Below are 14,013 nucleotides of genomic sequence, written 5' to 3'. Positions count from 1 at the left end.
TGGTTGACCAAGTGGTAAATGTATCTGCTCTCCAGCCAAAAGGCTGTGGGTTCAAATTCCACCGTAGGCATGGATGTTTGTGTCTGTGAAAATACTAGTGGTGGTGGTAGATGGTGTTTGTGTAGATGAAGATGGTAGTTGCGATTCATTGAGTTGGTGGATTTGAGTGGTGGAGACAGTTGTAGAGTAGGTGCCCTCCCTCGATGAGTCTTTTGACTCTCTGGAGGTGTCATGTAAATAATAATAAATGGTGATGGGTTTTTGTAGCTATGTGAATTAATTTAGTGCCCACAATTTTATAGATTATAGCTAGACAGAAAAAAGGAAACATTAAGATGAGATATATTACATTAGTGCACACATTGAATCAGAGACTGGAAACTTGCATAAAAAATGTTTTTCGTGCACACATGTTCCATCAAAAATTAGATGGAACATTGGTCACACCCAACACTCTTTGATCTTCTAGATGGAATGATGCAGGTGCCTACTACCTGTCATTCTATCTAGATCTTGCTTTTCCTCTCAGTCTTTTACATGCCATTCTGCCATTAAACATCTTTTTGCTATCTTTACTTTTCTCTTTCTGTTTAAGTGTCCAAGACCGCTTATTATCTCAATTTTCAAATGATTGCTATTGATGCCATCTACTCTCTCATATCTGTTGTGTATTTAATCAGATGTTTTATTTCTAACTCAACTCAGATCCATAAGTTATTAGTTTCAGTACCATTTTATATATTGCTAGTTTAGTGTTTTGGCTAATTTCTCATTATTTCATATTAATTTATTCCACTGACTCTTCACCATACTAGCTTTATTTATTCTATTATGTATTTCCAAATTTAATTTGCCATCATCACTAAAAATTGTACCCAACCAGCTAAAGTATTTTACTTGTTCTGTAGGTTCAGCATTGAGAAGACAGACCATGTAGCATGTTCCTGACTGTTTTCGTAGTTTATCATTTCATTGCTGATTTTCTTATCAGCCTTGGTACATCAGTTATTCAGTCAGTTTAGTTAGTCATAAAGACTTGCACTGTGTTTATTATCGAGTATTAGATTATCTATATAAAGTAAATGGTTAAATATTTCTGATTTTGATATCAGTTTTCATGCCACTATCCTTCATAATGTGAGTTGATGTTCAGTTATGGTGAGATAGGGTAAACTCTTGTCTTATACAGGTAATGCTAATTATCCACATTTTTACTTATATGCAGTTTCGTTTCAGTACCTAAGAGACCTAAGAACTTTCCTATCCAAGGTTGTGGAAGTTTCCATGCATGCACCTTGTTTCCTGCTTCTGCCCACTGTTCTTAATGGCTCAGTATCCATTTTGTGTCTATGCTACCTTATTAGTCTGTGTGGTATTGTCTTTATCTGTGAATCACTTCTGCTCCCTTTGAGCAAGATGTCTGGCAAGAGAAAAACAGAGGAAACTATGAGTGAAAAGAGCATGAATAAAGACCAAGTGAAAAAAATGCTTAAGTCTCATTCTTTAGAGGTGAAGATGGAAGTTTTGAATCAGTTTGATAGAGACGTCCAAGGGTCATGAGATTGATTGATTCTACAATGAGCACCATTCATGATAATGCTAATGCAGTTTTTAAGGATGCTTAGTCATCCATTAATCTCAATGTGACCAGATTAACAGTCTCGATCTTATGCATTGAGAAAAAAAAAATATTCTGGCTATATTAATTGAGACGTCAGCACCAATAGACCATGCCTTTTGTGTAGTGAGGTCATATGAGAGTGAGCAAAAAATTTGTATGAAGATCTGATAAAAAATTAAGGACAACAAGCACCTTTTGCTGTAATTTGTGAGTGGTTCAGCCACTATACAAGTTGCTATGCATTCTACACTGTCAACATGACTAGAGAGACTACAATCCAAAGTTGAAAACTGCAAGTCAGGTTTCCATTGAGAGATCTTGAAAAAACAGCCTTTATCCTTCAACCACTAAGAGTTACTGTGCGTCACATGCACTCTCAACATGACTGGCAAGGCTGTAACTGCAGATCATATTCTCTTTAAAGGAAAGATAGCAGAAGGAGGCTACACACTGAGAGGTTATAATCCAAAGTTGAAAACTGCAAGTCAGGTTTCCATCAAGGGAAAGAGATTCATGAAAAATCAGACTTTAACCTCCTATGAGCTTCCAACTTCAGCATGCCAGATGTGGTTGCAATGTACTAATTTTGAAAATAAAGAATTCATTTAATAGTTATTTGTTTTACATGTACCGAATATTTTATTTATGCCTTAATATGTATGAAAAATAGGTGCATTTTCAAGTAAATTAATCTGAAAGATCGGAATCTCACTCAATTGGGAACACAACATCTATTATTCCATGTAAGCTTCCCATTTTACGTGTTTTCAGTATATGCACCAATTCTTGAGAACTCAATCTCCATGTGTAACAATAGTTACCTGTACTTGATTTTACATCACACTACCTTCCTGCACTTCCTTCAATCTAACCAATAATTCCAATTAAGTATAAGTTATATGTGGTCTCCACAATACATTGCTGTTCCACCAAAGATCAGCTCCCTCCTTTCTCAGTGCCTGGAGTATATAGAGTACCCTGTTCCTGCAAGCTGGCTTACTTCAGACAGAAGATCCAAGCAGATCATGACAGATCTCGACTATGGTCAATCTGGCCTTGAGACCATGTTTTGGATGCAACCCACAGGATCTCCTGGAGAAAACCACCATGCTCCACCATAGTAAATTCAAAAAAGAAAGCCTGTTTTTAGAATCTGTGGCAGCACTCAGAAATCAGCTGAATTTAAATAAATATGGTTGCATAAAACTTCCCAAAATTTGGGAAACATTAAATTTCAAATGCTAACAGTTTCCTGTTGGCATTTGAAATGAAATGTTCCTCTCTGCTTCTTTTTTTTAAGGTTCAGGTTTCTGTTCCGTAGAAAGCTGTTGGTAGTATTCCACTTTTGTATAATTTTATTTTTAGACTTACAGGAATTTTGTTGTTGTTTTTTTTAATTTTATTAAATTTATTCATTATTAACCATGATATGGAGAGTGTGTTTTATTATTACTGTGTCATTTAAATCTAAAGTCAGGTATGCCCCTAAGTAATTAAAATCATTAATTTGTTCTATGATTTTCTGAATAATTTCTGCAGGTTTCTAGTAATTTTGCAAGCTGGTATTTGAGATTTGATTTGTTATGCATTATAATTACATCATCTGTGTATATGATATACAGGGTGTTCGGGATAAATTTGACATATTTATAATTATATTTTTCCGTAAGTTACATGTATTAACACACACTTCTCTTCATTTAAAAGTTTGGACCCTTCTTCATTCATATACAAGATGTCAGAAAGGATGGATAGCTGGAACCCACCTGAATCATGGAAGAGAATAACTTGTATCATGATGATTCGTGCCCGCCATCAAAATAAGGATATTACGACTGCTGCCCAATGCTCCCTGAATACAGTAAAAACAATCAGGCATGAACTAGAGACTTGCAATGGTGACTACGAGGATGTAGCAAGAAGAAAGATCCCTAGCAGACGATCTGATTGCGTTCGTACAGCAGAATTCCTCGCAAATCTGCAGGAACAGGTGTTGAAGAACCCTGGCATTGGAATTCGGGCTTTGTTCGTGGAGTTGCTAACTGTAGTCAAGCCCTGGATAACAAGGGTAGCCAATGGTAGGCCGTATGTATGGCAGCAGGATTCGGCCCCTTGCCACACCTCTGGGAAAAGTCAAAAATGGTTGTCTGAAAATTTCTACGACTTCACCAGTCCAAATGTTTGGCCTCCAAACTCCCCAGACCTTAACCCCATGGATTATTTTGTATGGGGCGCAGTTGAAAAAGACACCAATCGCACTTCCAGTAATACAAAAGCCCAGTTAATGGATAAAATTAAAACAGTTTTTGCGGCCCTTCCCAGGGAGACTGTAGCATCAGCTTGTTCGAGGTTCCGAAGCAGAATTGAAGCTGTGATCGATGCTAATGGTGGTTATTTTGAGTAAATCTTGTTGATAGTATTGTAATTAACTCTGCCTGTAATGTTTTTTTGTCAATTCATTAAATTTAATAGATACAAAGAAGATTTTCTTTTTCCTTACGAAACTGTCAAATTTATCCCGAACACCCTGTATATGAGGTGGTCTTGGTCTGCCATTGATTTTTACTCCTTTTGTTGAAGCAGGGTTTCTTTAATAAGTTTTTGGGTGAAAATGTTAAAGGCATGGAAAGAATGGCCATCTTGCATAACTGTCGTCATTTGATTTCAGGTTTTTTAGTTGTGATATTTACTGCACTTGTATTCTGATAATACTCTTATTTCTTTATATTTATAACTTGAATTTAGTTGTGATATTTACTGCACTTGTATTCCAATAATACTCTTATTTCTTTATATTTATAACTTGAATTATAAACTATAAATTACAAACTTTAAATTATATTTATAATTTATAGTTTGAAATGAATGTTCTGTATATTTTCAATTGAATTTATGCATGTCTTATATCAAATTATTGTTTATACTGGTTCGTTTATTTCCTGGATCAAAATCCGTCTACCATTGTTATTAGTCAATTGGCCAAAAGAGTTTAAAAAAAAAAAAAAAAAAAAAAAAAATGCATAACATCCAAACATCCTTTAGTTCCTAGAATTTATGAGAGGACTTCTAAGTGATAATTCTGCCCCCTTTTCATTCTGCTTTTTTTCTTTGCTCTACCTCTTGAGTCTTTTTTACTATCCTGTCTTCCAGAAACTGCCACCAGTATCCAACACTTTGCCACTGTGTTTGCCATGCGATGCAATCCATGGGCATCCAAAATATGGATTCTGGTATTCTTGCACTACTTTGTTGCTGCTTCAGCAAGACAGGCAGTCCTAGATGGCCTGGGCAGGATCAATTGGCTAGTGTACTTGCCTGCAAGTGTTGAAGTAAGTCTCCTTTCCATGGTCTGAGGACAGCCCCCCCCCCCCCAAGCTTACTGGAGTGTGTGTGTGTGTGTGTGCCTGTATAATGTCTGGGGGTAGCTCTGGTGTTCCACTCCCAAGTGCAATCATTGCTTACCAGAGAGTGAGCATCTGTGTGTGGCTCCATGGTGAGTGAGGAGCTCTGGTACTAAATCAAACTTTTCTTGTGAATGAATAATTTTTCATCCTCTTGTTTATCAGGACCCTCAAGAAGCTCTATGTCCAGAAACCATCATCATCGACTGAAAATCAAAGCAAGAAACAGAAAACATCAGAAATGGCAACAAATACACTATTTTTCTTAAGTTTGCATTTAATGGGATCACTTTGAAAAATATCTCCCTCCTTCATCCAGAAGAGCTTTGGAAGGCTTGACAGGATCTAAAAAATTTGTAAAGAAGCTGCATTCTGGAGACATTCTTATTGGAGCCACAACAGTAACAGAGTATGAAAAATTACTTCGTGAAACATTTATCAAGAGAATACCAATTAAAATTATACCCCGCGAAACCTTAAACTTATCTTTAGGTGTAAAATGAGGAGATCTTCACTGCACTGAACTCAAAAACCAAACAGTAGCAGCCTTAAGAAGAATCCTGATATGTAGGGATGGGCACCTAATTCCCACAATTCTTACCTTCAACTTCAAAACCACTAACATCTGTCAAAGCAGGGCAACTTCTTGGCTGTCCAGTAATGCTCTATATCCCATTACCCTTGCACTGCTTTAACCACCCAACCAGTCTTGACTTGTGTACACATCACAGTTGCAATGAACATCATCTGATGTGGTGCTTATTCATTGTTTAATACCTTAATCCGTCTGGAATTACTGGTGACTAAGCGGTTTCTTAAGACACAATTAATCTTACACTTATTTTTCTGTTCTTTTACAAAACCCTTTGAGGTGACTATTCAGTAATACACAAAAATTATTTCCAAATTAAAAATATGAAAATTTCTATATTAACCCACAAATATTTTTTAGTGAATTTTATTTACCAGTAAAATCGGTATATATGGTATTTTTGTATAAAAATCCTTCTTTACACGATTTTACAGGTGACATTGTGCTATATCATGATGGAAAATTGAGCAAGCTGATTGGCCCACCTTCTTTATATTGACAGAATTCAGTTCTGCAATAGTCAGCTCATCTCCTATCAGTGATGCAGAGAACCACATGATAGAGAGTATTACACAAGTTGCAAGAACCGCAATTCCTAAAACATCTAGTCAGTTTCCACATTTCCCTAAACTTTTAATGGAATGATAATTTCACACCAACAATCATGGAAGCTCAAAAAAAAAAAGCATGCAGTATCTTCTGCAGACATTCCACAATAGCAAACTTCAATGATTTTAAATGTACTCAAGCCCAAGCTAGCTACATCTGTCATCAGAGCCAGAAAGAATCCTGGATCCAATATATATCCTCTATAACAAGATCAACTGAGAATGAAGAAGTATGAGATAAAATCTGAAAAATGAATGGCAGATACAACACAAACCACAGTTCTCTGTCCTTGATAGTTTGTGTGTGACAAGAAACTTAATTTTCCTCCTTCACATATGTTAGTTGCGAGATAAGTGCTGCAAAGCAGTGAACATCCTTCACACACCAGCTTCTAAATCTTGAGGTGCTGAGAGATATTCTTTGCTTCAATTGTACAGTGCACTGATTAGATCCAAACTTGATTATGGGTCCCAAGTCTGTGCTTCTGCCAGAGAAAGTACCTGCAATTCTAGGCCCTATTCATCAAGCCATAAGGATGGCAACTATAGCATTACAGACTTCACCAGTCACGGTCTGTATATTGAAGTAAATGAACCACCTTTGTTGCTTAAATGGCAGCAGCTGTCTCTGTTATATTCTACAAAAATAAAATCCATGCCAGACCATCCCATGTGGCCAACTATCTTTTTGTCCACGGTGATAAAATATGTATAACACTCATCACACTGCCATATGATCCTTTGGTTTGGGCATGAAAGCTTCCTTACATAGATATTGGAGTAGACAACAGCACATACAAACAGACCACTAAATGCACTTCCACTGTGGCATTCATACATATAACCATGCAGGTTTTCTTTCTGAAGCCTATGCAAATTTTCTATCTCTCCTGTTGTCTACAGCAGCTCTTTCATGCTTATATAATCACATACTCTGATTTTATGCCTGTTTACACTGGCATAAAATCAGAAACTCTAGTAGGATCTTCTGCTTTCTTTTTTCAGATAGCACAATATCTGCTCAAATCCCACTAAAATGTAACAACTTTACTGCTCAGCTGTACATTATAAAGCTTTGTATTAAACTACATAAGACTGCATTACTACTAAAAGGGCATAAGATATACAGATTTGTAGAGGTCCTTACAGGTGATAAGACTGGAGCTACAGAAACATCCAGTGCTCTCTCTCATGATCCAACATGTCCTTTTGCAGTTATGGAAGCTATGCTTGGATGTATACACTTCTGTTAGATTCTAAGCCACATAGGGATTAAGGAAAATTAGGCTGCAACTAGTTCAACTTGTTTCTTAAGCTTCCACTATGTCTGTCTGTCTGTCTCATATACTGATTACTAGCAGATCATCAAGCACAAACTTTTATTCCGGTGGCAGTCATCTTGGAATATTGAGACCCATAATGAGTTCCAACAATAAGATCATGCCTGAAATAAAATTGCAGCAGTCATCTAGTCTATGCAGAGACCATAAAGATGAAGTTATTCTTGCTTGGCTCTGCATTGGTCATAGTCATTTTACACTTTCTTTCCTTTGAGGGATGATGATATACTTGTGTGTGAGTTCTGTGGAGCTGGACTAACCATCAGTCATATTTTAATCGAATGATCTCATTTCATTAATAAGCACAGTCACTATGTAGAGGATTTCAAAAATTACCTTAACAGCTTACATCCAAAAATCACATTTGAACTTCAGAACTGCAGAACATTAAATTTCCTGGACATCTTCCCAAAAGTATCTAAAGAAGAGAGGGAGGAAAAAGATCACAACGTTTGTACCAACAAGCAGTGGAATAATCTTACCCTGCATTCATAAAATAACTAACAAAATCACAGTGATATTACATGGTTATGACATCAAAGTAGTTTTCACCATCTTGACAAGGTTTTAAGGTTTTTACAACTTAAGAAGTTACCACACCCACCCACCCACCCATAAAAAAAAAACCGGGAGTCCTTAAAATTTACTGCTCTTGTGGCATTTGCTTTGTTGGCTGGATAGGAAATTTCAGAGAGAGATCTCAAAACATGTCAAGTCTTTATTAAAAATTTGACATCCTCATACCTTGACTATGATGTGCACTATGCCACAAACCGTGACAGCATTAGCTGATTCTCTTTCCTGTATATACAATTGTTTGGATTTAAATGATTTTCATTTGTTTGTACTCTTGAAGTTCGTTATATTGTGCTATTATATTTTCTAGTTTTTTAATCAGTTAATGTAACACCTTAATTTTCACAATGCAAGTCCAGTGACTTATGAAACAAGTAGGTTTTTGTTCTAAATAAAGCAGTTTTATTCTTCAGATAATGTGGTTCACATTTAGGTAAACAGCTACTAAACCACAGAATTCTAAGACAAGCTACTAAAAATTCATTCCCCCCCCCCCCCCCCCGACCCATAGGTACAATACTATGTCAAAGTTTACTATAATGAAAATCATCTGTATCAAGATTAACATAGCTAGGACTTCACATTACAATGGACCTCTGTCTCAATAGAGGTTATCTAAAATTTACTCAGTAGAAAGGGAGGGGGTCTTAAAAGTAATAGCTTAGGGACCACAACCTTAAATCTAGCTCTGCATGTAAAAATTGCAAAAAAATAATAAACATGCAAGGAATGTGTTAGTATGCATTACTGAATTAAATAATTTAATTATTTCATATCAGATATATGAGGCATCCTCATAGTGAACTATTAGCCATTTAAAGATTAAAATAAATGCAAGACTTGATGACAGTGTAATTGTAACCAATAAAGAAAAACATTAAAGAAGGTTCTTTTGTGGATAAGGCATCTCTATTCTGTTAACTAATTTACCAAGATAAGTATTTGACTTCACAGATGATTAGTTAAGTAATAACATGTTGTTTAATGTATAAGGCTGTTCTGTTGACTTATTTATTTATTCGTATGGCATGAATATCAAAACATGCAGTACAATACACTTTAATAACATATAAAATTAAAAGTCAAAAGTTCTGTTGACTAATTCAGCAAGATAACTATTTATTTGTTACAGTCAAATACTTAAGTAACAATGTGATTGTGCAATATTCTCATCATTGAAATTATTTTTTTTAAAATACAATGTTGAAAATATTTGCTGATTTATTCTCATATATTACATATGGCATAGTTATGAGGCATGTCTGGAAAGTAAGTTCCATTCAGAATTTGCTACCAAATAAGATATGGGAGAGAGGTTGCACATACATGGTAGCATAGTGACTCATTAACTAGCTGTTGACCATTTTACTTTTGGGATATTTTTATCACAGCATCCTACCAGTTGTGAAGTTCATGGTGTGATAACATTTTTGTTAGCAGGAAAAAAAAATAGTGCTGCAGAAATTCGCTGACAGTGTGAAGTTTACGGGCTTAATGAAATGAGTGACTGTAGGGATAAACAATGGTGTCATTTGTCCATATGTCCAGTAGCCGGCCAAGTGTGGTGGCACACGATTTGGTGGAAACAGTGAACACAAAAATTCATCAGAATTGCCATTTCACAATTACAGAACTGTATTTTAAATTTCCAGAAGTTTCATGTTCAGTCATGCATGACCAGAAAAGCTGGGTATAAGAAATCGTGTTCCAGATGGGTTCCAAAATGCTGACCAATGTACATAAACAGTAATAAGTGGAATCAGCTCAAAATTTTGGAGCATTACAAAGGAACTTCTTTCTTGTCTTGTGCTGAAACACGGATTTCGTACACAAACGTTTAGTCAAAACAACAATCAATGCAGTGGTGGTGCCATTCATCACCTCCTAAAGTAAAAATAATTCAAACACACTATTGGTCAAAAGAATGATGGTCACTGTCTTCATCTTCAGAGACTGAAAAGGGATCTGATTAATTGATTTTTCTTCAGGTAGGAACCACAATTAATTTTCTTGTTCACTGTTTCCCATCAAATTATTTGTAGAAGACAACAAACAATATTGTAAAACAAAAGTAAAGTATCCAATATCTAGCTAATAAGTCACTTGATGCCACCACACATGCGAGACAGACCTCTCTCTCATATCTAATTTGGTGATAAATTCTGAACTGATCTTACTTTTTGGATATGCCTCGTGTATTTAATACCCACTGTATTAAATATAAGCTGATTTAAATATTTAATTTGTACTTTTTTTATCATATTAGTACAAAATTTCACTATAAGATCTAAATTTTCATTAGTACACCAAAGTGCAAGCCGTATAGGATCTCCAGCTGGTCTTCATACCAGTATGATGAAATTGGGATCCTCCTCAGGGGTCAACAGGAGCATGACTGCCATCAATAGCAGGCATAATCTGAGTATTCCAATGGCTCGAGTGTCCAGTGGTGGAGTGACTGTGATGACAAATATTTCTATGTCACCACAGAAAGGCATCAGGTAAGTTAACTATTGAATTGATTTAAGCCATTAATTCAGAATTATCATAAATTAAGTGGATATTAAATAAATCCAACATCATTTCAAAGCTGAATACAGAAACTATAAAAGTTTCGTGCGAAAATTGACCAAAGAGCTTGCAGGAATACGCTCACTATCATACTACGAGTTGCCCTAGCCAAACCTTATAGCAGCTACAAACGCCAAGCGTCTGTATATTTGCCTCCTATTGGCCCATTTTTGATACGGTTTCACTGGTCTGACAGCTATTTCAAACTCATTGGTTTTCATTAGAGACCATTTTTGCCATACACTAAATAAATAAGTGGGGGTCAGACCCAGAATTGATCAAATTGACCAAAAAAATGGAGGTTGAAGTAATGCAAAAGTCATATTTCCATATACAAGTAGCCAAATGGTGTCACACCTTATTACTAAAATACTCTGGATTAGAGATAGATGTTGAAAGTTAGTTACTTCACGTTACTTAGAAAGTTACTTCATGCATAAACTTTGTTTGCGTACACTTGGATAAAGGATTAAACCAAGAATATAATTTCTTGGCATCTTTAATTTAAGTTAGTGAGAGGATTTTATCAGATTAATCCAGATAAGATTATAAGAAGAGTGGAAGGCGACAGGGGAAATCCAGAGGCCCTCCCTGGAAGTTATCTAAGAGTGTGGTGAAGAGGGGTGTGAGGAGTAGATTTTTTACATGGAGAATTACCAGTGAATGGCATATTACCAGAATGCGTTGTTAATGCAAGGAATGTTAAGGATTTTAAGATTCGGTACGATAAATATGTTCTCAGTTGAATGAACCTCCCACAATGAGTCTGCCAACTCTGTGGAGGGTGCAATAATAATATCATCATCTATTCCAGCTGCCTTCCCACATTCAGAAGTTTTGTTTTTTTATGGCATTTTTTTTTTTTAACTCAAGTATTGATATGAACTTCTGAATTGCATTCCTGTTGAATGTTCTCTAACTTCCTATTTAATTATTTAATTTTTAGCTGTTAATTATTCTAAACATCTATGATCTTTATATTCGGTTTTAATATTGATGGCCTTTACTATCCCAGATTCCTTTACTGTACTTTTTCCTCCATTTCTAAGCTTTATCCATAGCCTCCAGAACATTTTGTCACTTTTCTGATATTTATCTTCTGTATCCTTAACAAAGCCCTCCCATGACTTTTGTTAAGCTACTTTTACACATTGTTTTGCTTTCTCACTTTTTTCTCTATATTCTCTTAGAGTGCATGCTCTCTTATTGCCTTGGAACTTTTGATATGCTTCCTTCTTTTTCATAGCAGCCTCTTTTACTTCTCAAGTCAAGCATGGAGTTGGGATTTATTTTATCTGCAGAACAACTTGCCTTTCTCTGACTTAATCATTCAGTATTTTCTTATTACTGACTCTCCATGAATTGGTTCTTGTTTTCAAATTCTTAAGAAATTATTTTAGATATTCTTAAGATATTATTTTTTCTTGAATAATAAGTATATTTGAGTCTACATTATTGCTAAAGCTTGCTTGACTTTGAGATCATATGATATTCAAATATTATTCTGCTCAAAATTAAATGGTGATCACTTCTTCTTTCAAATCTCCCATTGACTCTTTTGTCTTTAACCAGCATGAAGATATCACTTTTATCATATTCAACTAAACTTTTTCTCCTTCCATGTGAACTGCAGCACATTTTGGAACATGTTTGGAATGACTAGTCCATGTCCAGAACAGAAATCCAGCAGGCACATGACTATTATTAGCTTTACTCTTTCTCCAAATTGTTCAAAGCATTTCCATGTATCTTGTGATCATTTTCTCTTGATTTTCCATATTTCTGCTTGATGTTCTGTTGTCCATACACTAACAGTGAGGGACTCTTCACTGTAGGTAACCCAGACTAGCTTCCCCCACTCTAAATTTATTAACAAGCTGAAAGAAATGCCAATGTGCATGATATTATCTGCAATCAAATACAAATTGCCAATCTATTCAGAATTCTCTCTCTCTCTCTGCCTGCCTGCCCTGCACCAATATTCTTCATTGGAATGAAGAGACTGACAAACAAGTGCTGTGCCATCTCTTGTACCAAACCCTAACAGGTTATGTTCTTGTCTGGTGGGTTCTACAGTTGATTTTCTTGAGTTTCCTGGAGAAAAACACACTTACTCATGCCAGAGATCAACTAACCCAGGAACCAGTCAAAGAAAGGCTTAGAAAAAAGTTCTCTAGTCAGCAACTAGACTAGAAATTAAGTTTTTTTCTTCTGGTGGCATAGCACAGAGGATGCAAACACCATTTTTACTGAGCTATTCAGGCCTATGTATATATTATTATTAGGAGTGACTCGGGATGTATACATTTATGAAATTAATATTTAACTGACTAGAACCCGAGAAAGTATAACACAAAAAACTTTAATAAATCACAACTAGTTTCATCGGTGCCCTGACTTCTTCAGGTGAGTAAGAAATAACACAAAACTTATAAAACTAACAAGGTAAAAAACATGGACTTTCCAGCTTAATAAAAAGAAGAAGAATAGTAATAGTGATATTTGAATTGGTGACTGCATGCTATTGTTAGCATGAGTTGAATGTGAGTGACAGCTAATTTTAGAGCCCCAGTACTGGATTACTGCGCTATGAGAATCAGGCAAATTGCAGCTCAGATGGTTGTTCATATGTGAAGGGTCCAGAACCATTTCTTTGGATTCTACAATTCGTCTTTCAAATTCATCATTGCATATATATAGATTGGTTGTGCGGTCCCAATCAACTTGGTGTTGAAGTTCTTCGAGGTTAGAGTTGGCGGAGAAAAGAACATGACTGGAAAGGGCGCTCGCACGTGTTCTACTGTAGGAGATGTCACGTCTATGTTCCTCGAGACGTAGTGAAATAGATTTATCTGTCTGACCAAAATAAGATTGACCACAGTTGCACATAACTTTATAAACACCAGGAAAATGCAGTTGGTTGTGTTTTGGTTTTGGTCAACTCAGAAAAGAATGAAGTTTTGGCAGATTTGTATAGTCGGTCTTTATGTTGAATTTCTTCATAATCCTAGATAGTTTTGGGGTAAGAGAGCTAATAAATGGTAACTGTATGTGAGTGATAGGGTTGGATTCATCTTCTTGTTGAGGTTATTGATGTGGTCTCAAACGTTTAGTGATGTTAGGAGATGAATATCCATTATTTAAGAAGGTGTTTTTCAGGAAGTTAAGTTCTGTTTGAAGGTCTTCTTCTGTGGAAGTGAGACATCTTGCACGATGGGCAAGGGTTGAGATGATGCCAAGTTTTTGAGGAGGGAAGTGATGAGAAGAGGCATGCAAATATCTATCAGTGTGGGTGATTTTTCGA

At 35.8% G+C, this 14,013-nt stretch overlaps 1 protein-coding gene across 1 annotated transcript in view; it reads left to right on the top strand.

Moving 5' to 3' along the window:
• melt (ventricular zone expressed PH domain-containing protein melted) overlaps positions 1-14,013 on the top strand; it is a 338,615-nt gene that overhangs the window by 162,322 nt on the left and 162,280 nt on the right. Inside the window, exon 9 of the mRNA XM_090398172.1 lies at positions 10,405-10,639. Coding sequence (XP_090254298.1) covers positions 10,405-10,639 — 235 coding nt within the window. The remainder of the gene's footprint in view (positions 1-10,404; positions 10,640-14,013) is intronic.

The sequence above is a fragment of the Typopeltis vanoorti genome, chromosome 1 (genome assembly GCF_054136105.1).
Source record: "Typopeltis vanoorti isolate ZY-2024b chromosome 1, IOZ_Tvanoo_1.0, whole genome shotgun sequence".
Lineage (NCBI taxonomy): Eukaryota > Metazoa > Arthropoda > Arachnida > Uropygi > Thelyphonidae > Typopeltis > Typopeltis vanoorti.
Note: the sequence above shows the minus strand (reverse complement) of the source record. Positions and strands in the feature narration are given on the sequence as shown.